This window comes from Lynx canadensis, chromosome B4, assembly GCF_007474595.2.
Source record: "Lynx canadensis isolate LIC74 chromosome B4, mLynCan4.pri.v2, whole genome shotgun sequence".
Taxonomy (NCBI): Eukaryota; Metazoa; Chordata; class Mammalia; order Carnivora; family Felidae; genus Lynx; species Lynx canadensis.
Window position 1 is genome coordinate 82,509,355 of NC_044309.1, and position 24,596 is coordinate 82,533,950.

General features: G+C 42.8%; 1 protein-coding gene across 5 annotated transcripts in view; it reads left to right on the forward strand.

Moving 5' to 3' along the window:
- The window catches only part of RBMS2 (RNA binding motif single stranded interacting protein 2), a 73,238-nt gene extending 48,918 nt beyond the window's left edge, over positions 1-24,320 (forward strand). For 4 of the 5 annotated variants that reach the window (XM_030322937.1, XM_030322939.1, XM_030322936.2 and 1 more), the window contains 12 exons: positions 69-127; positions 975-1,066; positions 2,521-2,678; positions 9,007-9,086; positions 9,222-9,331; positions 9,667-9,713; positions 9,883-9,976; positions 16,967-17,044; positions 17,333-17,443; positions 18,031-18,111; positions 18,514-18,599; positions 19,134-24,320. In XM_030322937.1, the coding sequence (XP_030178797.1) occupies positions 69-127; positions 975-1,066; positions 2,521-2,678; positions 9,007-9,086; positions 9,222-9,331; positions 9,667-9,713; positions 9,883-9,976; positions 16,967-17,044; positions 17,333-17,443; positions 18,031-18,111; positions 18,514-18,594 (991 nt within the window). In that variant the 3' untranslated portion in view covers positions 18,595-18,599; positions 19,134-24,320. The remainder of the gene's footprint in view (positions 1-68; positions 128-974; positions 1,067-2,520; positions 2,679-9,006; positions 9,087-9,221; positions 9,332-9,666; positions 9,714-9,882; positions 9,977-16,966; positions 17,045-17,332; positions 17,444-18,030; positions 18,112-18,513; positions 18,600-19,133) is intronic. The other variant, XR_003970408.2, reaches the window with a different exon arrangement.
- Positions 24,321-24,596: the final 276 nt, after the last annotated feature.

Sequence of the window (24,596 nt, forward strand, 5' to 3'; positions counted from 1 at the left end):
GTCTTGATCTCTGTCCTGTTCTAAATCCCTGCCCCCACATTATCACTTTGCATTTTCTTTTCCCTTAGATATGGCAAGATTGTCTCCACTAAGGCCATACTGGACAAGAGTACAAACAAATGCAAAGGTGAGAGAACAGCTATCTTTGGTGATGGAGAGCACCTATGAGTGAAGCCATCCCTTGTCTCTTATCTTTACTGCTCAAAGCTCCTAGTACTCAGTGCTGGGGAGGCATCTCTAAGGTTTTCAGGCTTAAAAGACTAATAGATATTTAGATTGTTTGGTGACCAGATAGCTAGAGCTGAAAATGCTATTTTGGGGACCCAAGGCTAGAAGCGTGCACAGAGTCCCTCAGCCTGTTTTGGACTTCTTGTTTCCCCAGATTGGATGGTGGATATGGGAGGTAAGATTGTTTCTATTTAGTAAAGCATTGTAAATGCCTTGCAGTAGTGGTAGTGGTGCAATGACTTGGTGGGTAATATTTTGTAAGGATGAATTTGTTGAGGTTTCGAGCAGTGCTGGGTGTGGATGGAGGAATAGAAGGAGGTGAAGGACTATCTATTGGGTGGGGTGGGGCTTCTCACAGGTGGCTGGCTGTCTGCAACGGAGAGGCTATATTCCCTACATGCCTGGCATTCCTGGGATGTGGCTAGAAAACAGGAAAGAGTTCGTTAGGGGTGGGGGCTGTGGATTATTAGAAGAGCCTAGTTTCTGAAACCTCCTATTTCTTAAGGGGGAGGGAAAAAGGCAAGAACATCACAAGGACCCCATCGCCCTTGGCATGCATAGCTGTAAAATAGACTAAATCTCATGGGGTTTGAAGAGCACGTGGATAACCGCTTGAAACCTCTTAATTTCTTTCTCCCTCCTACTCTGTTACATGGATCATAACTCTTCCTCTATCTTCTGACAAGCCTGGGCCTCCTGCATCCCCTATACCCCCACCTCCCAGTGATGCTATTTCCCTGTTCCAGGCTATGGCTTTGTGGACTTTGACAGTCCTTCGGCAGCACAGAAAGCTGTCACAGCACTGAAAGCCAGTGGTGTGCAGGCACAGATGGCAAAGGTAAGGGTTCTACCCCATGTCTACTCCTCCTAGCACCAGAGGTCCAGTTCTAAGGCTTCCAGAGGGTGTAAGACCATGAATTTGATGGGCAAGGGCCATGTGCAGTAGTTTTTGACTATATCTGACCAAAGAAAGGCTGGGCCAGCGTCCCATTGAGCATCCCTTGGCTGCCAGAGGAAGGTGTTCTTCAAAATCTGTGGTAGGTAGCTCTGTCGACTCTTCCTCTCATCAAGTATTATAAGCAGGTAAGAGGGTCAAGAAGCTTCCCTTCCTCCTGCTGTTTCTCCATTTACACCCTGGCCCCACTTCCCTACCAGACAGCTTGTGGTAGTTCAGCAACATTCTATGAAGAAGCCAGTTGTGCAACTCAGAAGTTAAGAAGTGCTCTTCACTTCCCAACACTGTTCCCTTTGCTTGTGCTGGGGGTGGGGTATCTGTAGGGGAATTGTTAGGGGTTGGGGAGAGGGAAGCCACAGCAAGGAAGGAAGCTGACCCTCTTTGTCATGTCTCTGGGGAGCTTTTGTTTTAATCCAGACTACTAGAAAACCTGAGGCTTTTCTCTCCCTTCTGTTTTGAGGCGGGATTGCCCCCTTGCCTTTCTGAAGTCATTGTGAATACTCTGTAGAGCTGATGAGGTGGGCCTGACCGTCACTCTTTCCTGTATGGTTAAAGAAAAACAAAGCCCTGAGGGGAAAGGCAGAAGAGGGATTGAAGTTGCTGGTGACCAGACCCTACTCTCTAGGGCAGTGACTGCTTAAGTTCTTAAAAATACAGCTGTGGGAAGTTATTGCCATTTTGCACATTCTGCCCCCTGGTGGGGGCTCTTCCACCTCTTTCCTCTTTTCTGAGAAAAGCCCTCTGACAATGGCGTTTAGGAGACTTCAGAGTTCCTAGGAGATTAGAGCTCTGAGGGCTGCATGGTGACCCCGAGAGCTAAACATCTGCCCCTTAGCACAGCCCCCAGCACATTGCCTTTCCTTTCCCCTTCTCCCTCTTCCTGCTCTCCCTCAGTCGAGAGTGAACAGGCATTCCTACTCAGAGGATTGAACAGGCATTCCTACTCAGAGGATTCTGCTGCGGCCGGAAGAGGAGGGAGGAGGATTGCTTAAAACAGGCCAGCCGGGAAGCAGTGCTGGCCAAGGGAATCCAGTGCTGGGGAGGGAGGAGTAGCTGCTCTGCCTAGTTCTTAAAGAGACAGCCAAAACATCACCGATGACTTGTATTATGGGTGTGTAAAGTACTGGAAATATTGAATCTGCTTTTTTTTTTTTTTCCCTCGACTCAACATACAATCCATGGTAGTGAGACTAGGTGTTATGAATAGTTAAGATACACTTTGTTTATGTGGGCCCCTTCCTACTGTCTCTTTTCTGAGATGTCGTATTGTGATGAGGGCTTAGGGTGGAAGAGGGATAAGAGATGTGAGCTTCATTTTCTCACTTTTTTCCCCATAGCAACAGGAGCAGGACCCCACAAATTTATACATATCAAACCTTCCATTATCAATGGATGAACAAGAACTGGAGGGGATGCTGAAGCCCTTTGGCCAGGTTATCTCTACTCGAATCCTTCGAGATACCAGTGGGACCAGCAGAGGGGTTGGCTTTGCAAGGTGAGGGATATCAAGAATGGTAAATGATGAAGTTAATAAAGAATGTCACTTGGAAGATCACCAAAAAAATCTGTACTCCCTCCCCCAAGGGACAAATTATTGGCCTAAAGTACTTGACAGTGAATCAGAAATTCATTTAATTAGAGGTCACAATACTCAAAAACCCATTTGCTCCCAAATCTTTATCCTTTCTCTACTATTTCTTGCTACTGTAGCATTTGTTCCTTTGATCCAGACCCAAGAAGAATACAATAATTCTATATCTTCTTACAGTTTACTGAATAGTTTCTCATTCTATTATCTCATTTAATCTTTACAACAACCCCACGAAATATAGTAAAACCTTGGTTTGCGAGTATAATTCATTCCGGAAACATGCTTGTAATCCAAAGCTCTTGAATATCAATGTGAATTTCTGCATAAGAAATAATGGAAACTCAGATGATTCGTTCTACAACTCAAAAATATTCATATGAAAATTATTACTAAAAATGATTACTATAATAAAAAAATATAAAGAAAAATAAATTAACCTGCACTTATCTTTGAAAACCTTCATGGCTGGTGTGAGGGAGACAAGAGAGAGTTGGATTATTGTGTAGGGCGACTTTCACTAACAGAATCACTGCTATCTGTTGGCTCAGTGGAATCTTTTCCTACATGGCGGCCATAGTATATGGTCACACGGATGTTGACTCCAGTGCAATATTAATAAACTCTCATCATATACTGTATTTAATGTAACTGGCAATAAGGCAGCAGAGGGAAAGGTCTGTATACCTGCAGGCAGCCTGACCTAGAACGAAGCAAAGCATTCCTAAGTTTACTCTTGTGTGGACTGTCCATACAAAAGCAAAGGACTGTCCATAGGTGCTTTGAAGTGACAAAAAATGCACTAGTGCCTGTTGTGGGCATCTTCCAAGGTTCTGAAAAATCACTGATTTCTGCCAAACACCGCGGCCTAAGACTGAGCATTCAAGCATAGAGATGATCACCCACAGTCCCGCAGAAAGAGAGAGAGAGGGAAGAACCATTGGCTCAGTTGTGATCATGTGACATTTGGCGTCACATACAACTTGTAAGACATTGCTCATTTATCAAGTTAAAATTTATTAGAAATGTTTGTTCATCTTGCAGAACATTCACAGAACAAGTTACTTGCAATCCAAGGTTTCACTGTAAATATTCTCTGTTTTAAGGAAACCAGGACACCCGGGTGGCTCAGTCAGTTGAGCTTCTAACTCTTGTTGACTCAGGTTATGATCCCAGGATCATGGGATTGAACTCCGTGTTGCACTCTGCACTGGGTGTGGAGCCTGCTTGGGATTCTGTCTTTCCCTCTGTCCTTCATGTGCTTCTGTCCACTCATGTGCTTACTCTCTCTCTCAAAAAAATAAAAATAAAAGGATACTCTAAAAAAAAGCCATTTTATAGATAAGGAAACCGGAGTCCCCAATATAAAGTGATTTGTGCAAGGTCCCACAGTGAGTGGTAATCCTTCTGGCTTTAAAATCAGTGGGATGAAGATTTGGTCTACCTTTTCAGTTCTGTTGAGAGACTTAGATCCTAGACCAACTCTGCCACTAACTGCCCCTGTGATATCAGACCTTTATGTGACTTGGTTTACTCTGTGAAGTGGAGATTGATATAGATGAGTGGTTTTCTTAAGGTATACCCTACAGCTGCGGAGTTCTCCAGGTTGCCTACCTCTTCTGGGCTTAAGTGTCATTTGTAGGGCTTCATAATCTCCTAGCCCACTTAAGAAATGGTGCTGCCTTTATTTTAAGATTTTGTTTAAACGGAGATTCTGTCACTTTTTCTAAAAGTTTGAAAACTATTGGAATAAGTGATCTGAAGTTCCCATTTTGTGTTAAAATATCTTGTCTGGTCCAGGAACACTCCCTTACTCTGGAGTATTTCAGATCTTGGAAACTCAATCTTGGTAGCACCACCTGCTGGCAATCCCAAGTATAACTAAAAGAGAGTTCCTAGGCTTGAAGTCATCAGACTTTTTTTTTTTGCTCCCATACTCTTAAAGCAGAGGTTCTCAACCTTTTTCAGTTCATGGCACCTTATGTTGTCTCAGTACTTTGTTTTTTGCTCTAGACCAAAAGAAATACTTGAAGGGGCACCCAGCTGGTTCAGTCAGTAGAGCATGCGACTCTTTTTTTTTTTTTTTTAATTTTTTTTTTCAACGTTTATTTTTGGGACAGAGAGAGACAGAGCATGAACGGGGCAGGGGCAGAGAGAGAGGGAGACACAGAATCGGAAACAGGCTCCAGGCTCCGAGCCATCAGCCCAGAGCCTGACGCGGGGCTCGAACTCACTGACCGCGAGATCGTGACCTGGCTGAAGTCGGACGCTTAACCGACTGCGCCACCCAGGCGCCCCGAGCATGCGACTCTTGATTCTGGGGTTGTATGTTCGAGCCCCACGTTGGGGTAGAGTTTATTTAAAAACAAAACAAAAAAACAAAAAAACTGAGCAAAAGAAATGCGTAACAGTTCAGTTTATTGAGTAATTTAATGGTCTAAACAACTCAAAAAGTTTTTATGTTAAAAATTTTGTAGCTATTTTGGAGTGCCTGGGCGGCTCAGTCGGTTTTTGCTTGATTTTGGCTCAGGTCATGATCCTGGGATTGTGGGATTCTCTCCCCCACTTGTGCACTCTCTCTAAAATAAAAAAAAAATTTTAATTAAAAAAATTGTAGCTATTTCAAAAATGCATTAAAAGAGAAAATATTTTTATGTCAATCTTTATACTTACTATACTTACAAATGGGATGTGCATCTGTTGAACACTGCACAACTTCTCAAGCCTTGGAATCAGATTAGACACTTACACCCTTATTTCCTGTTATACACTGGTTTTCTTACGGTTTTTGCTTTTGTCGTAGCCACCATTGAAAAACTAGCTTTGTAATAATACAGTATCAAAGGATTGTAGGGTGATCTAATGTTGAAATAATGACCTGTTTAGAGTTAGTAGTCCATCCAGTATCCAACAGATGTTGCTGTATTTTCTTCAGAAAGTTCAAAAATTCCCTATGTGTGCCTCTGTGAGCTCACTGCAGAGGCACAGGGTACCTCCGAGCCCAGTTTGGAAACTGTGGCTTTGAAGACTTGAAAAACTGAAATCTTTTGCATCTTTCTATGTTACTGTCTACATATTTTCTTCATACATTTAGATCTTGCAAAGTATAATTTCCAGCAAATTACAAGTATTGACATTTTAAATAAAACTGTCATGTCATTTATAAATGTATGCAAATATATCTAAATGTCATAGCAATGTGATACACAAAATCATCCTTTTAAAAATATATAGGACATTTCTTTTTTAATAGTTATAACTTTTTTTTTAAGTTTATTAATTTTTTTTTTAGAGAGAGGCGTGCAAATGGGGTAGGGGCAGAAAGATTGAGAGAGAATCCCAAGTAGGCCCCACACTGCCAGGGCAGAGCCCGATGTGGGTCTTGAACTTACGAGATCATGATCTAAGCTCAAGTCAAGAGCCAAACGCTTAACTGACTGAGCCACCCAGGCGCCCCAATAGTCATAACTCTTAGATCATTCTTATTATGATGTTCTTTTTCTTTTAAAAAAAATTTTTTTTAGTGTTTTTTATTTATTTTTGAGAGAGAGAGAGCACAAGCAGGGGAGGGGCAAAGAGAGAAGGAGACACAGAATCTGAAGCAGGCTCTAGGCTCTGAGCTGTCAGCACAGAGCCCAAAACAGAGCTCGAATTCATGAACTGGGAGATCATGACCTGAGCCTAAGTCAGATGCTTAACTGACTGAGCCACCCAGGCGCCCCCCCTTTTTTTTTTTTTTTTAATAGACTGATGTGTTTAGGGACTATTTAAATTTTATTTATTTATTTTGACGGGGGACGGGGCAGAGAGAGAGGGGGAGAATCCCAAGCAGGCTCCATGCCATCAGCATACAGCCAGATGCGGGGCTCAACTCCACAAACTATGAGGTCATGACCTAAGCCGAGATCAACACACACTTAACCAACTGAGCCACCTAGGTGCCGCCCCCCCCCCCACTTTTCTTGATCTTGTATTTCCATTCCATTTCCTTACAAAATTGTATTCCAGTATAAAATATTTTTATAGTTGAAAGTCTTTTTATGGATCATTCTGTCGTACTTCTCTGTAACTGTTTTTTTGTTTTCATGCTGAGAAACCTGTTCACATAAATAAGTAAATGGGAATAGAAAGAGTTTTGTTAAAATAGGAATTCTTTGAATTCTTATTTATATGCCAATAACCAAGTGATTGATTTGTCAAAATTGATTTTTTAATGTGTCCGTTAACAACTTACTGAGTTATCCAGCTTGTTGGAAAGAAGAATTAGAAACATCTGACTTACAAAATGATTTAAAAGTCAGGCATCATTGCCTCTTGTGGAGTTTGGGGATGGGTGCAAAATCTGTGGAAAGGGGTGGCTGTGAGAGGGCACTTGACCTTTGGTGTCCACAGGCTGTCCCCAGGCAGACCAGTTTTAGGAAAGAGCTTATGAGGAAGTGGAGGGTCTGAAAACAGTTCTCTTAAAATACCCCATGCCTGCGTAGCCTTCTGGAAGATTAAGGAGTAGAAGTAACCCAACTAAAGACTGCTGCTGTGGAATACCTAGGCTGTGGTTTTTCCCTAAAAGGTTCCATTTGAGACCGTTTTAAAATGACCACCTTCATAGGAATGGTTCATATTTTTAGTGGTTATTGGCATAGAAAATGCAATGAGATTTACTTTAAATATGGAAGGAGGGGAAGATACTGTACCTTGTGTCATATAGACCCTTAGAATTTTTAGAACACACTTAAAAGACATGATCTCATTTGATCTGCAATAGGGTAGGGTGGATATTATCCCTAAAGCAGAAATGAGGAATAGGTCCAGTGGGTTTTTGTGCAGGTCCTAACTCACAGAACTTTGGGTAGTAAACTGGTGCTGGAATCTAGATTTTCTAGTTTCTTACTTGTCGTCTTTCCCCAATAAGACACTTTAACTCAGTAGTTCCCAACATTGTTTCTGTCACTATAGACCATGAACTCTGTCTTCCCTTTCCTCTTACAGTTTTATAAAATCTTAATATTATTAGGAGCTAATTAGACTACAAAAGCAAAAAATAAACATTAGCAAGTTCTTAGCTTGTACAGTTTTATTGGAGTGAAGTTAGGAATTTTGTAATAAAAACTAATGGTGACATGGGGTACCTGGCTGGCTCAGTGGGTAGAGCATGTGATTCTTGATCTCAGGGTCATGAGTTCAAGCCCCACACTAGGCATAGAGCTTATTTAAAAAAAAAAAAAAAAAAAAAAGCAGGGGAGCCTGGGTGGTTCAGTTGGTTAAGTGTTCTACTCTTGATTTTGGATAAGGTCATGATCTCACAGTTTGTGAGATTGAGCCCCACGTTGGGCTCTGTCTGACAACGTGGAGCCTGCTTGGAATGCCCTCTCTCCCTCTCTCTTTGTCCCTCCTTCAGTTGTATTGTGTATACTCTCTCTCTCTCAAATAAATATTAAAAAAATTTTAAAAAAAATCTGGGTGTCTGGGTGGGTCATTTGGTTAGGTGTCCAGACGTCGGCTCAGGTCATGATCTCATGGTTTGTGAGTTTGAGCCTCACATTGGGCCCGCTGCTGTCAGCACAGAGACCGCTTGGGATCCTCTGTCTGCCCCCCTCTCTATGCTCCTCCCCTGCTCACACTTGTTCTCTGTCTCTCAAAAATATACATAAAAAAAAAAAGGTTATTCCTAAGAAATAAATAAGTAATAAAATAAAATAAATAATGGTGACAGCCACTATTTATTCTATTCTTGTTTGTGAACCAGACCTAATAGTGGGCCTATCCATCAGTAACTTCTTTGGGATATTCATAGCATGAGGATCTTCATTTTTCCTTTTAGGAGCCCTATACGAGCCAGTTGAGGGAGCTTTTAGACGCTGGGGTTGCCACAGGGTGCCTGGGTGGCTCAGTTGGTTAAGCACCTGACTTCGGCTCAGGTCACAATCTCACAGCTCTTGAGTTTGAGCCCTGCGTCAGGCTCTGTGCAGAGCCTAGAGCCTGCTTTGAATTCTGTGTCTCCTGTCTGTCTGCCTCTTCCCTGCTTGTGCTCTCTCTTTCTTTCTCTCAAAAAATAAACATTTAAAAAAAATGCGGTTGCCTCTTCAAGATACCTTGAATTTGTGTGGAGAAAACTGTGTTTCTAGAGTCATAATTTTTGGAGCATTTGTGGGGCTGGGAACTTAGAGCTTTCTCTTTGAATGTAGGGGGAGCACAGATCCTGGAGAAGCTAGAGCCTAACCCCTCTTGTGCTCCTTAGGATGGAGTCCACAGAGAAGTGTGAAGCCATCATCACCCACTTTAATGGAAAATATATTAAGACACCTGCTGGAGTACCAGGTGAGGCATCTGGGAATCAGGCTGAGAGAGCCACAGATTGTTACTTCCAGGGAAGATTCTGGAGACATTTTGCATGAGTGTGAATGGACTAAGTGAGGTAGGACTCAGCTGCCTGTTTGCTTGCTTTCTTGGCAGCCCCTTCTGATCCCTTGCTTTGCAAATTTGCTGATGGTGGTCCAAAGAAACGACAGAACCAAGGAAAATATGTGCAAAATGGACGGGCCTGGCCAAGGAATGGAGATGTGGTAAGAGGACCTCTGAGGAGACAGGAGTACTAAGGTTATTAAAGTGGAATGGAAATTACCATGGCCTGATTTCTGTGAGTTTAGTGGCAAGCTTGAGAGCTATAGCATGTAACTGAGAGATGGCTGGCTGCTTAACATGATCTTCAGTGTGGGTCTTGAGCGGGATTTTGCAGCCTGCACAACCAGAAAAACTCCAGAACAGCAGTAATGGGACCAGTCCAGACTTTGCTCTAATCTGTTGCATCAAACACATCCTAGTCTTGACATTCTGGGCTTCCTCCTGTTACCACCCAAGGGCTCACAATATGATTGATCACTGTGTTCTTCCTTTATAGGGTGGTATGGCTTTGACCTATGATCCCACCACAGCTCTTCAGAATGGGTAAGGGTGTTTGCTATCATTGGGCTACCTGAAAATGACAACAGCCTGTCCTGGTACTGGGATGTTTCATCTTGATTTTTAAACAGCAGTTAGTGGGAAGTGGCTGTGTCTGTTAGTGGGGCCCTTGTGGTTTCCTGTGACTCCTTACTGATGAGGTTCCTTCTTCCAGGTTTTACCCAGCTCCTTATAACATCACCCCAAGCAGGATGCTTGCTCAGTCTGCACTCTCCCCATATCTTCCATCTCCTGTGTCTTCATATCAGGTGTGTTCATGCCCAAAAAAGGGTGTGGTGGTTTTCCGTTATCACTGTGCTTTAGGTAAAGGAATATAAGGCTGGAAACTACTTATTTTTTGGTGTTTCCTTTATGTATATTGCTCACAAATCATTTTAGTTGAAAGCATAACATGTGATCACATTACATATGTATAGACTGTTATGGTAGCATCCTCTTACTCTCTGTCTACCACCCCATAAGTAAACCCATATTAATTTCCTTTCCATATATTTCAAAAAATTCCATATTTTTCTTCATGTGATATACACATATGTATACAGTTTTGGAAGTCATCGTTTATTTTACAGAAATCTGGCCATATTAAATATATTTTTATACTTCTCTCCTCTCACTTAACAGTATCTTAAACCAGTGATTCTCAAAAATGTGGTCCCTATGGGGCGCCTGGGTGGCTCAGTCGGTTAAGCGGCCGACTTCGGCTCAGGTCATGATCTCGCAGTCCGTGAGTTCGAGCCCTGCATCGGGCTCTATGCTGACAGCTCAGAGCCTGGAGCCTGCTTCGGATTCTGTGTCTCCCTCTCTCTCTGACCCTCCCCCGTTCATGCTCTGTCTCTCTCTGTCTCAAAAACAAATAAACGTTAAAAAAAAAATTAAAAAAAAAAAAAAAGAAGTGTGGTCCCTAGACCAGTAGAATCACCTGAGAATTTAAAAAAACATAAATTCCTGGGTTCCACCCCATATCTGCTGAATTAGAAACTCTGGGGATGAGTCCCAGCAATCTGTCACCATACAAAGTTATTATAGTATTATCGACTGTATTCCCTATGCTGTACTTTTCATATCTGTGACTCACTTCATACCTGGTAGTCTGTAGCTCATAATCCCTTCCACCTATTTCGTCCATCTTCACCCCACCCCTCCACCCCCCTGGAAAGCTAAATTTTTAACAAGCTCTACATGTGATTCTAATGTAGTTAATGTTGAGGTTCTTTATTTTAATTATTTCTTTTTTTAAGTAGTTGCATTATATTTCATGCTGCAGATATACCAGAATTCTTCAACTCTATCTTGGTGAAGGGTATTCACTTGGATTTCAGAGTTTTTCTGGTACAAATAACACTCCAATCCATGTATTATTCAACCTAGCAGGCACATTCCTTGGACTCTAGCTCCCAGAAATAAAACCACTCATAAGTAAAGACCCCTATGGCTACATCCTTAAGTTTGAGTACTTTTATTTCTGGGGACTAGAGTCCAAGGAGCATGATTGCTAGGTTGAATAATATATGGACTTTCAGAGTTCTTTTTGTTTTTAATATGTATTTTTAAAGTTTATTTATTTTGAGAGAGAGGAAGAGAGCGCATGTGCATGTGAGCAGAAGAGGGACAGAGAAAGGGAGAGACAGAGAATCCCAAGCAGGCTCTGCACTGTCAGCACAGGAGCCGAACACAGTTGGGGGGGAGATACAGTCTTAGGAAAAGTGGGATCATGCATGCCTTGAACTGCAACCAAAGGTCTGGTGCTTGACGGACTGAGCCACCCAGGCGCCCTTGGACTTTCAGTTTTATAGCTGTTGCCAGATTGCTTTCCATAAAGGCTTTCCAAATTGCTTTCCATAATGTTTCAGTTCACATTATGGGAGTGAACTGAAACAATGTATGGGAGTGCCCATTTCCCTCCAGCCGTAAGTGACATTGCTCTTTTTAAGTTTTTCCTGTTTTGATAGGTGTAAAGTGCATTGTTGCTTTAAATTTTTTTTTTATGTTTATTTTTGAGACAGAAATGGAGCATGAGTGGGGGAGGGGCAGAGAGAGAGGGAGACACAGAATCTTTTTTTTTTTTTTTTTTAATTTTTTTTCAACGTTTTTTATTTATTTTTGGGACAGAGAGAGACAGAGCATGAACGGGGGAGGGGCAGAGAGAGAGGGAGGCACAGAATCGGAAACAGGCTCCAGGCTCCGAGCCGTCAGCCCAGAGCCTGACGCGGGGCTCGAACTCACGGACCGCGAGATCGTGACCTGGCTGAAGTCGGACGCTTAACCGACTGCGCCACCCAGGCGCCCCGAGACACAGAATCTGAACAGGCTCCAGGCACAGAGCCTGACATGGGGTTCGAACCCACCAACTGTTAGATCATGACCTGAGCTGAAGTCAGTAGGGATGCTTAACCAACTGAGCCACCCAGGCACCCCTGCATTGTTATTTAATTTGCACTTCCCTGACTATAGCTGAGTTTAAGCGTTTTTTGTTTGTTTTTTTTTTGCATTTATCATATTTTGATTTGCTCTTCTCTGATTGCTCTTCATATGCTTGGCCCATTTTTTTTGTTTGGTTATTCCTTTCCCATCAACTTATAAAAAACTTATTTGTATATTATTTAAGTATTAATCCTCTGGTTATCTTTCTTACAAATATTGTTTTCCAAATTTATTTTTTGTCCATTGACTTTGTGTTGTGGTCCTCAGTCTTGAACTGTAAATCTGAATCACTTGGAGAGCTTATCAAACTTAAATTACTGGGCACCACACAAAGAATTTCCAATTCAATAAATCTAGGGTAGGAGGCAAGAATTTTTTTTTTAATTATTATTTTTTTAAATGTTTATATTTGGGAGAAAGAGAGCATGAGTGGGGGAAGGGCAAAGAGAGAGGGAGACACAGAATCCAAAGCAGACTCCAGGCTCCGAGCTGTCAGCACAGAGCTCAACGCGGGGCTCAAACTCATGAACCATTATGACCTAAGCTGAAGTTGGACGCTTAACCAACTGAGCCATCCAGGTGCCCCTTCCAAGATTTATTTTGATTGTTTTACATTTAAATATGTAATCATCAGGAAGTTATTTTTTTAATATATATATTTTAAAGTTTATTTTGTGAGAGAGAGTGTGAGCAGGGGAAGGGCAGAGAGAGAGGGGGAGAGAGAATCCCAAGAAGGCTCTGTGCTGACAGTGCAGGGCTTGAATTCATAAACTGTGAGATCATGACCTGAGCCGAAATCAAGAGAGTTGGACGCTTAACCAACTGAGCCACCCAGGCGCCCCCAGGAATTTATTTTTGTATATGGTAGCAGATAGGGATTTTTTTTTTAATGTTTATTTTTGAGAGAGAGTGCGTGTATGCCCACGTGAGCTGGGGAGGGGCAGAGAGCAAAGGAGAGAGAGAATCCTAAGCAGGCTCTGAGTTGTCAGTGCAGAGCTCAGGCTCATGGGGCTTGATCTCATGAACCATGAGATCATGACCTGAGCCAAAATCAGGAGTTGTTGCTTAATTGACTGAGCCACCCAGGTACCCCTAAAGATTTTATAAGTAGTCTCTGCATTCAACACAGGGGCTCAACCTCACAACCTTGAGATCAAGAGTCACACAGTCCACTGACTGGGCCAGCCGCGTACCCCACCAGATAGGGATTTTATGGCATTCTTTCAGAATGTTAACGAGTTGTCCTAGCACCAGATTATTATATCATCATATTTGAATTAATGTATTATTAACATGGTGAATTAAATTAAAAATTAATGGTGGGGCCCCTGGGTGGCTCAGTCAGTTAAGCATCTGACTGCAGCTCAGGTCATGATCTCACAGTTTGCAAGCCCTGCATCAGACTTTGTGCTGACAGCTCGGAGCCTGGAGCCTGCTTCAGATTCTGTGTCTCCCTCTCTCTCTCCCTCCCCCACTTGCACTCTGTCTCTCTCTAAAAAATAAAACATTAAAAAAAATTTTTTTATTAAAAATGGTGAATTAAATTGTCACCTTTGTCATATAATAAATATTGGGGTTTGTTTCTGTATCCTTTATCCTCTTTCAGTGCTCATTGTGTCTATTCTTACTCCACTGATGCGTTGACTTGATCACAGTGGCTTTCATAATATGGTCCAATATAAGACAAACCTGTTCCAAATTTTTCAGTCTTTTTGCTATTTTTGGCATTTACTCTTCTGTATAAAGTTTATGATTGATCATTTTATCTAATTTTTGGAAAACTGATAATTTAAAAAAAAATTTTTTTTTAACGTTTATTTATTTTTGAGACACAGAGAGACAGAGCATGAACAGGGGAGGGGCAGAGAGAGAGGGAGACACAGAATCTGAAACAGGCTCCAGGCTCTGAGCTGTCAGTACAGAGCCCGACGCGGGGCTCGAACTCACGGACCGTGAGATCATGACCTGAGCCGAAGTCGGACACTTAACCGACCAAGCCACCCAGGCGCCCCGGAAAACTGATAATTTTAATTAGAATTACATTAAATTGATTAGTTTAAGAGAACTGACTTTTTTTTTTTGAGAATTGACTTTTTAAAAAGTATTCCCTCCACCCAAGATTTGGTATTTCATGTTTTTAAATCTCTTTTTATGTCCGTCAACAAGGTTTTCGTGTTGTTCACATAGGTCTTATACTTTTCTTGTTGAATATATTCCTAAGTGTTCCATAGTTTTTATAAGCATTTCTAGATACTTCTGGATACACTGAAGAAAAGCTATTGGTTTATGTTCATCTATCTTGTATGCAGCTACCATGCTAAATACTACTACTAGCATTTTTTTTTTTTTACTGAGTCTTTTAAGTTTTCTAGGTATACAGTTATATCATCAGTGCAAAATCATAGCTTTCTCTTTCTTTCCAATTTTATGCCATTGTGTTCTTATCTAATTGTAACCTGTTTAACCCTACTATAAACTACTATTTTCATAAATGCAGGGGTTTTAATATTTCTTTGTTTAGGTTAATGTTAACAGCTAGGTTTTGGTAATAGTTTTCAATATATGTATGTAGTTTCTAGTCTCTATTTCACTTTTTGGTGTTTTTTTTGTTTGTTTTTAATAAATTGCTGCTGGATTTTATCAAATGCCTTTTCAGCATCTCATACTATGGCTTTCTCCTTCAATTTTGACTTTTGTTTATAGAGTATCTGATGTTGAACAATCCTTATATTCATGGGGTAAACCTACTTGTTTATTGTGATGCATTTCTAGTTTCTCATTGCTAATTTTTTTCCATTTTAAAATTGAGATATACTTCATATGCCATAAAGTTCACCCACTAAAATCAAAACCACACTCAGATATCACCTTATACCAGTCAGAGTGGCTAAAATGAACAAATCAGGAGACTATAGATGCTGGCGAGGATGTGGAGAAACGGGAACCCTCTTGCACTCTTGATGGGAATGCAAACTGGTGCAGCCATTCTGGAAAATAGTGTGGAGGTTCCTCAGAAAATTAAAAATAGACCTACCCTATGACCCAGCAATAGCACTGCTAGGAATTTACCCAAGGGATACAGGAGTACTGATACATAGGGGCACTTGTACCCCAATGTTTAGAGCAGCACTCTCAACAATAGCCAAATTATGGAAAGAGCCTAAATGTCCATCAACTGACGAATGGATAAAGAAATTGTGGTTTATATACACAATGGAATACTGCGTGGCAGTGAGAAAGAATGAAATGTGGCCTTTTGTAACAACGTGGATGGAACTGGAGAGTGTGATGCTAAGTGAAATAAGCCATACAGAGAAAGACAGATACCATATGGTTTCACTCTTATGTGGATCCTGAGAAACTTAACAGAAGTCTATGGGGGAGGGGAAGAAAAAAAAAAAGAGGTTAGAGAGGGAGAGAGCCAAAGCATAAGAGACTGTTAAAAACTGAGAACAAACTGAGGGTTGATGGGGGGTGGGAGGGAGAGGAGGGTGGGTGATGGGTATTGAGGAGGGCACCTTTTGGGATGAGCACTGGGTGTTGTATGGAAACCAATTTGACAATAAATTTCATTTTTAAGAAAATTTTAAAAAATAAAAATAAATTCACCCACTTAACGTAGACAAGTCTGTAATTTCTAGCATATTTTGCAAAGTTATGCAAGTATCACCACTGTCTAATTCCAGAATATTTTTATCACCTCAGAAAGAGACTCTGTACCCATTAGTAGTCACTGCCCATTCTCCCTCACCCCCACCCCCTGGCAACCACTAATATACTTTCTATGGGTATAGATTTGTCGACTGTGGATACTTCATATAATTAGAAGCATACAGGGCTCTTGGGTGGCTGGATCGGTTGAGCCTCCGACTTTGGCTTGGATCATGATCTCACAGTTCATGGGTCCGAGCCCCATGCCGGGTTCTGTCCGGGTTCTGTGTTGACAGCTCAGAGCCTGGAGCCTGCTTTGGATTCTGTGTCTCCCTCTCTGCCCCTCTCCACTCGTGCTCTGTCTCTTTCTCTCAAAAATAAAACATTAAAAAAATTTAAAAAAATAAATGGAAGCATACAGTATATGTCTTTTGTGTCAAGCTTCTTTCACTTAGCATGCTCTCAAGGTTTAGCGTGTTGTAGCATATAGTGGCACTTGGTTCTTTTTTATGACTGAATCAGTCACATTCCTTTGTGGGACTATACCACATTTTGCTATTCACTTATCACTTGATGTCTCTTTGAGTTGTTTCTGCCTTTTGGGTATTGTGAATAATACTGCTTTGAACGTTTGTGTACAATTATTGTGTCAACACATGTTTTAGTTTCTCTTGGGTATATACCTCCAAGTGAACTTGCTGGGTTACATAGGAACTCTGTGTTTAATTTTTTGAGCAGTTGCCAAACTGTTTTCCAAAGCTGCTGTACCATTTTACGTTCCTGCCCGCAGTATATGACACTTGTTATCCTCTCCCTTTAATTACAGCCATCCTGGTGCGTATGAAGTTGTATCTCATCGTGGTTTTGATTTGCATTTCCCTAGTGACGAATGATGTTGAACCTCTTTCATGTGCTTATTGGCCATTTGTGAATCTTCTTAGAGAAGTATCTATTCCTATCCTTTGCCCATTTTTAAATTGGGTTATTTGTTGACATGTAAGAGTTGCTAATATATTTTATAAAGAGTTTATTCTTAATGTTTCTATGTTGTGAGGGGGCATTCCAACTTTTTTGGGGTTTTGCTGAAACCAAACTATCAGATCACTGGGAGAAACAGTGGTTTCTAGGCAGTTAATGTGTTTGTCTGTTTATTTTGTTTGCATTAGAGAGTAACTCAGACATCTCCTGTACAAGTACCTAACCCATCTTGGATGCACCACCAGTCATACCTCATGCAGCCTTCAGTGAGTGTTCAGAAGTGGGCAGAAGCCAAAGAGGCAATTTGATGTAAAGAAAAACAATGGGAAAAACAATGTAAAGAAAAACAATGTGGGTGTGAGTTCTGGCTTAGAACAAACTCAGAGTTTGTTATTCCGAGACAAGGACTCCTCCACGCCAATGAGCAGAGCTCCTGTTTCTGTTGTACAGCTGGGTTACTATTCACGTGTTGTTTCCCAGGAATTTTAAATGTCTGCCTTCAGTGGTCCTGATAGATGTGAATCACTAACCCTGTCCTTTGGTGCTGCCTCTAGGGTTCAGTTCTGACACCAGGGATGGATCACCCCATTTCTCTCCAGCCTGCCTCCATGATGGGACCTATTACCCAGCAGTTGGGCCACCTCTCCCTCAGCAGTACAGGCACGGTAAAGCAGGACATTTCTGATTTTCAACTCATACTGAGCAAGGGGTCCCTGTGTCATACTCTTCAGCATAAATACTTGTGAATGAGGGCGGCGGTTACTTCGGCATCAGTGAAGGCACACTCAGATGAGGAGAGAAACAGAATACGGCCGTTATGTTCACCAGTTCACTCCTTTTAACTGATTCCTCCTCGGAAAACTAAACAAATAGTGCTTCTGTCTACATAGCAGTTTATCCAGGAGCTCACACACATGTCCTTAGAAATTCTTACGAAAATCATAGAAAGAAGAATGCGTGAAGCTCTTGAAGTTTCTCGTAGGTCGGCTGCATTCTGGCTTGCACAGGAGAGCTTCAAGGCTGTGTGATGAGCAAAAGCAGAAGGCAGGAAAGATCAGGAAAGGAAGGCATGGAGGTGGACGTCTCTCTAAGCCAGTGCACTTTAGAACTACCTGAAGTGCTCTTGAAAAAGACAATTAGATTAGACTCTCTGGGGATGGAACATAGGCATCAGTGGTTTTTAAAGCTTCCCAGGGACTTTAAATGTAGCCAAAGAGCCCATCTCTGAGCCTGTTGCTGGTTTTCACTCTAGTACATGCCGACGGCTGCTGCTATGCAAGGAGCGTACATCTCCCAGTACACGCCTGTGCCGCCGTCCAGTGTCACAGCTGAGGTAAGAGCTTTCTCGTCTCTTTGGATTGAGGATAGGACAACAAACAGGCAGACTTTCACCTGATCAAGATCTTCCTCTAACGGTGATGCTGGTTCTGTGTTCCCAGTCAGCTGGTAGGTATGTGAGTGAATGTAGGAAATAAGGACTTCGTCTGTGTCCTTGAATGAGGCCCTTCCTCACATTGGACAGACAGTGGTTAATGCTGCTCGTACTGAGTAGTGTCTTGGGAAGAAGACAGAGTGCTCTAATCGTTGAGGAGGTGATGCTGTGTGCGCATGTGTGCATGTGCTCTCACGGGTGTGCAGAAGGGGGTGGGTCTGGGTGGGTTCTAGTTAGGCTACTTTAGTGGGAAGTCACCAAAAGAATGTGTAAGGTGACCCTCCTACCTTGGCTGTGGTGCAGGAGAGTGGCGGCCAGCAAAATCAGGTGACGGTGGATGCTCCCTCAGATCATGGGGTCTACTCTTTCCAGTTCAACAAGTAACAGCGGTAAGAACCATAGGTTTTCATGTCTGTCATCCTCCTCCCTCCCCTCTCTGGCTTCTGCCTCCTTTAGGATCCCCCTCCCCGTCTGTGGTAAGTACAGGCCTACCTCTTTTTTGTGTGTTTTACTTTATTGAGCTTTGCAGATATTACATCTTTTTTTTTTTTTTTTTTTTTTTTACAAATTGAAGTTTTATGGCAACCTTGCTTTGAGCAAGTCTGTCAGCACCATTTTTCCAACAGCATTTACTCACTTCATGTCTCTGTGTCACATTTTGGTAATTCCAAAATATTTCAAATTTTTTATACCTTTGTTATGGTGATCTGTGATCAGTAATTATGACTTTCTGAAAGTTCAGGTGATGGTTAGCATTTTTAGCGATAAAGTACTTTGAAATTTAGGTATGCTTATTTTTTTTAGGCATAATGCTATTGCACACCTAATAGACTACAGTATAATGTAAACATAGTTTCTGTATGCGCTGGGAAACCAAAAATTTCATTTGAACTTGCTTTATTGCGATACTTGCTTTATTGCAGTGGTCTGGAACCGAACTGCAATCTCTAAGGCATGCCTGTGCAAACGAATTCTTGGCGATGCTGATGCTCCCAGACTCCAGAGGGCCAACCAGGAATACAGACCATCTGTGGGTCCTGCTAACGACTAACACGCGGTCATCGTTTTTCACTGGCGGGGCCCTGGAAAGAGAAATCTACGCACTCCCTGCCCTCTGCTTATTCCTCCATTCCTGATGGAGCCTGGGGGAGCCGTCATTTTTTGTGCGTGCTTCAGCCAAGGAGATCAAAAGAACTCTTTTTCTTTTTTTTGCAAAGAAAGTTTTCTATTTTGTTTTCAACTGCAATATACTCTTTCCATATCCCAAAGAGACAGAGTGCCTGGAGCTTCTTCTCATCTTTACGCAAAACAGTGTTTGATGTGTTGGGCTTCTCTGGGGAGGCTTTAAAAATTTTTGTCATTTCTTTTTTTAAAAAAAGGAAAAAAAAGGTGTGAAAGAAAGAAAGATACAGAAGTCCTACTGTGGACCCTCACACAGATTTTAGTTATGGGCTTATTTTGGTGTGTGTAGAAGAATATACAGACTTCAGAAGTTTCATTTTATAAAGTCTTAGTTCATACATCCCGTCTCTTCTTCACACATTTTATGCCTTCTTTCTCTCATCCAGACTGTTCTTTTTCTCTTTTCATACAGCAGAGCCTGCCCACTTTGCCTTTTTACAGTTTTTAATTTTGTGAATTTCTTTTTTGAATGAAATTTTGTGTGGACTTTTTAGAGGCCTGGGCAAGGGACAAGGTAGAACACTAAGCAGGCAGTGGAAGCAGCTTGTCCTCCCTCTGCCTTGCTGCATCCTCACAACCTTGGAAGAAAGACCAGACTTTGCCTTCCGGAAAGAGAGATGTGATGCAGGCTTGTTAAACAGACAGTCCCACAGTCTTTGGAAGCCATCCTTGAGCCAAATTTGGATGAAGACTAGGTCTTTCCTGGAAAGTTCCAAAAGGGTGGACTTTCTGACTTCTGACTGATTCTTCAGATCACTGAGATCAACACCGTGTGAGGAAGTGTCTCTTCTCCAGCGACAGGTTTACAGGAATACCAGCTTTCCTGTTTTCCTGAAGGATCTTCTTTTTTGCCCGGGGTCTCTGTCCTGTCTTCCTATCACACATTGCTGTACTCAGATGAGCCTTTGCAACTGTGACCTTGTTGAATTGACTTGGGCTTTTTCCCCACTGTGGAAGATCATCTGCTTTATCTAGACCAGTAGTTCTGGTCTAGATGAAAAAACCAAGAAGGTGGTTTTGTCCCCTAGAGGCCACTTGGAAATCTCTGGAAATCTCTTGCCTGGGGCTGGGGGCTGTGTGCTCTTGGCATCCAGTGGCCAGAGACCAAGGGTGCTGCTAAAATATCTTACAGTGCACAGGACAGCCCCAGCTCCCCCAGCAAAGAATTATTTGGCTCCAAATGTTGGTAGTGCCAAGGTTGAGAAACCTCATTGTGGACAGTGTTGTTACTGCCTCCTGTAACAGAGGACTTGGTAAGTTCCCACCCTAACCCTGGCTACACAGTGTCCCTTGACACTCAGTGTAACTAGTTGAGAGGGACGGAACTAGGGTCCTTGAATTTTCCCCAGGCTTTGACCTCGAACACCTCTGTATGCAGTGAGAGCTGCCCTCGAGAGGCACGTGCACACACACGTTCAGTGGGATCCAGGTATGGGGACCGCTCTGTGTTGTGCGCTGTGCAGGGTGGGAAGGACAAAGCTCTCTGTAACTGTCCGGGGCAGCCTGCTCTACCCTCGTGTGTGTTTGGATCCCTTTTCCAGGGAACCGGAATATCAACAATAAATTTCCTTCTTGTGGAAGGACAACGGGGAGCTAGGACAGAAAAGGGCAATAAATCCCATCTCATTACTTACAAGGTTGGAATCCTTTAAAATCTATATTTTGCTCTTTAACTCCATCTCCTTTGCGAGCCCGGACTCTGTGACATGGAGACAGAGAGGAGAAGGCCTTCGCGCATCCCCTCGAAGTAAGATCCTGTGACTGTCCTCTCCCAGCCACTACCTTGCGCACCGTGAGTTGTGCTCCCCTTCACTGCAAGGTCAGGTGCTTTTCACCAGTCCATGAGACAGAAAGCCAAGCCGAATGATAGAGAATGGAGAGATGGATGGGTGTTTGGTAGGCTGGCTGTTGGGAGAGGAAGGGGATGATGCGGAGGGAAAAGAAGCTGTGGTGTCAGTTCTTGTACATAGAGTTTGGACCCAGCTTCCCCATCCCACCCCTCCCCCGTCCCAGAAGTGAGTCTTTGTGCTCTCTGCCCCTCGACTGCCATTTTGTACAGCCCTGCAGGCAGGGGAGGTGGAAGGCTTGGGTCATGTATAAAATGTAAAGGACATAATTGCCACTATTAATTTTCTCATAAGTCCCACCTCAGGAAGGGCTTATCCCTTGTAAAACAGCCCCAAACCCAGTAACTTCCTAGAAGGGTTTGGCCGACTGGGCAAGTAGCTCTTGTTTCTGAGTCTCCAAGTATGCCATAGATTTCTTATAAGTGGACTTGAAGAGGAGAAAAGAAATCCACAATCCTGTTCATTTGATTGATAATTTGGAGGCGCCTTGCTATACCCAGGAGCTTTAGTGCAGCAGGGGCCTTTCAGGTATAGAAACTGTTGTTCATGCAACTGTTGCCTCTCCTCCGCCCTCCCAGACATTTTTTTTTTAACTTAAAAAAAATTTTTTCCCCAGAACTCTTGATAGTATTTTCTGTGTTGTTGTTGTTTTTTAATGTTTAAAGGGCCAGGGTTGTGCTTGTTTTAAATAATGAAGTTACCTTTTGTGTATTCGATTCATGTGAATCTACATAATGGGTTCTGTTGAGTGTTTCTGGTTTGGGCAGGTTGGAGCATGGGAAGTGGTGGGAGCCTGAAGTTATTTTTGTAGTAGTTAATGGCACTGTGGAATTTTAGTGTTTGGGTTATGCTCCTGTTTCCCCCCTAGTTGTTAGTTCATTTCTAACAGTCAGTTGCTAACATGGGTGAGTGATCGGAGAAAGGGGAGAATGAGGGATGCTTTTTCTCTCATGAAATAGCCTGTTAGTGGCAGCAGTGGCAGGGGACTTGTAGGAGGGCCTTCAAGCTCACAGCCTCAGGCCGGGCTAAAGTCTTTAAACACTGTGCCCAGTATTTTCCGAATTGTCTTCACAAGAGCCAAGATCATACTGTCTGCATGTCACATCTCACCCCCACTCATTACAGATGCTTGTAACATTCTGAAAATATTTTGTGCTTTTCTGTTTTTGGTCAAATAGAATACATCAGAGTCCCTTCTTCAGATGATATAATCCTTTTACTAGGCTCAGAGCCTGCCTGTCCTATCTCACATCAGTGTTCCTACTGTTCCTTTCACCCTCTGGGGTGATATTCAAACCCTAGGCTGATTAGACTTTTTGGAGGAGGGTGTGGGTAGAGGGTACGGAAGATGTGGGAATGATAGGGAGAGATGTTATTTTTTAAGACTGTTTTAAACCAAAGAGTTTGGAGAGCTGCCCAGACTAGGAAGCCTGGTGGCTCTGAAGAGGCAACAGCCATTGTCAGTAATAGATAGGCAGGGGTGGAGGACATTACGTTCGTCGAGGGTGAAGACTAGACGTGCTGCTCTACCAACCATTCCTGGGTTGGGCCACCTCAGCCTAGCTCCATTCCTCTTCCTTTCTTAACCTGGTCGGTGAGTTCATTCACCCCCTTGATGCCTGCAGTGCTCATTCCTTGCTGCTTCAGTGTCCTCCGAAGTATGGGTTGCCACTTTGCACCACATAGGTGCTTGAGAGGCCCAGCTGGGATGGGATGTTGCGGGGATCGTGGATAATTTAGTCTTTTTTTTGGAAGGGTGGAGGGTGGAGGGTGGAATTTCCTCCCTGCTCTGTTGTGCACATGCTCCACCTTCTGGGAGAGCAGGAGAACTGCACTCATGAAGGGCGACTGAGTTTCTTAACCAGTATTAAGAAACTTGGGTCAATGATCAGGTCTCAACTTGTCCCCAGGCCCTGTTAAACTAGCTTCAGAGAAGAAGGTGGGGGTTGTGAAGCTCGTATGTAAGGGCTAGGTGTTCAACTTGTGCCTGGCCACACCGATTCCTCTTTAAACCAATTATTCCGTTTTGGTGCTTAGCTACATTTTAGGTCCTTCCAGGCATTAGCAGAGCCCTATTTACTCAGCTTTTGTTAACCACTTTCTTTTGTAAGGAGGGTCTTCCTTCAGCCACTAAGGCCAGCCTGTGAGTTGTGTCACCCTTCTGATCTTTGCTGACCTTGCCAGGGGTGCTTCCCACAGGGCTGCAGTCATGACAGGTGCCCTCGTGCCCATTACCATTGCTCTTTCTCCCTGCCACATCCACTCCATGTACCAGAACTTCCTTGTCCTTGTTACACATCTACCTCACAATTTCACAGTTAAACAAGGGCATAGGCACCTGGTTTACCTCTGTACTCTGTCCTTCCCTTCACGAGCTGGAGGCTAGAAAGGGTTCATGATCAAATGCAATACTTTCTATTTCTGAAATGTCTCCTTTGGGATTTTTAGCTCATTAATCACCCTGGAATAGTGTGCACTCTTCAGTTAGATCTCATTGTGATAGGCTCGGGGAGCGGGGACAGGCCATGTAATGACTGCCTAGGATGTTAATTAATGCTTGGGAGCCACTCCCAGAACCACCACCATTGGTGCACATCTCAGAACTTGAGGATTGAGGGAGTTGACCAGTGTGGCTGCTGTATAGCCAAGAAGGGTTAACAAGTATCAAAAAGGGAATTTGATTTTTATGGTGCTGGAAGCTGGTGTTCCTGTACCTTGTATCTTTAGAGGGTTCACCAAAATAAAACTTCCAGACTGGAGGGTGGGAAGATTTCCCAGCCTGAGTAAAGGTCCTCACTCCATTATGGTGTCCCTATCCCATTTTTTTGTGAGTGGTGCTTTCTTGCATGCACTCGTCATCTTGGACAGAAGTTTAATTTATACTCAAATACATTTTGTACATTTTTTCCTTTATCCGGAAGCTTCTAGTTTTATACTCTTTTCGTGTCTATGCCAGTGCCACCTACCTTTTAGCTTATTCTTCCTTTTTGACCCTTGGTATTTTCATGTTCCTTCCCTACAATTTGGTAGAGCTTCATTTTGTCTTTCAACTTTTGTTTTGAAATAAAACACAAAAGTCTACCTCCTGGTGTTTTATCCATGGGGGGAAGTTGGGAGGTTGGTGATGGGCCCGTATCTGCTACTGTGGGAACACAAGTGGCAGCTTAGGAAGCCAAGGCGGCATCTCACAAGGTGGGCACTAGGCACTCTGAATCCCACTTTGCTCCAACACCTTGGCCAGGAGCATTAAGAATCTGTTCCATCCACGTAAGCAGAAATCCTGCTCTCGATGCCTCTTGTACAGCAAAGGCCAAGCTTGGAGGTTTGGGGCTATACCTTGGAAGTTTAGGGGCATAT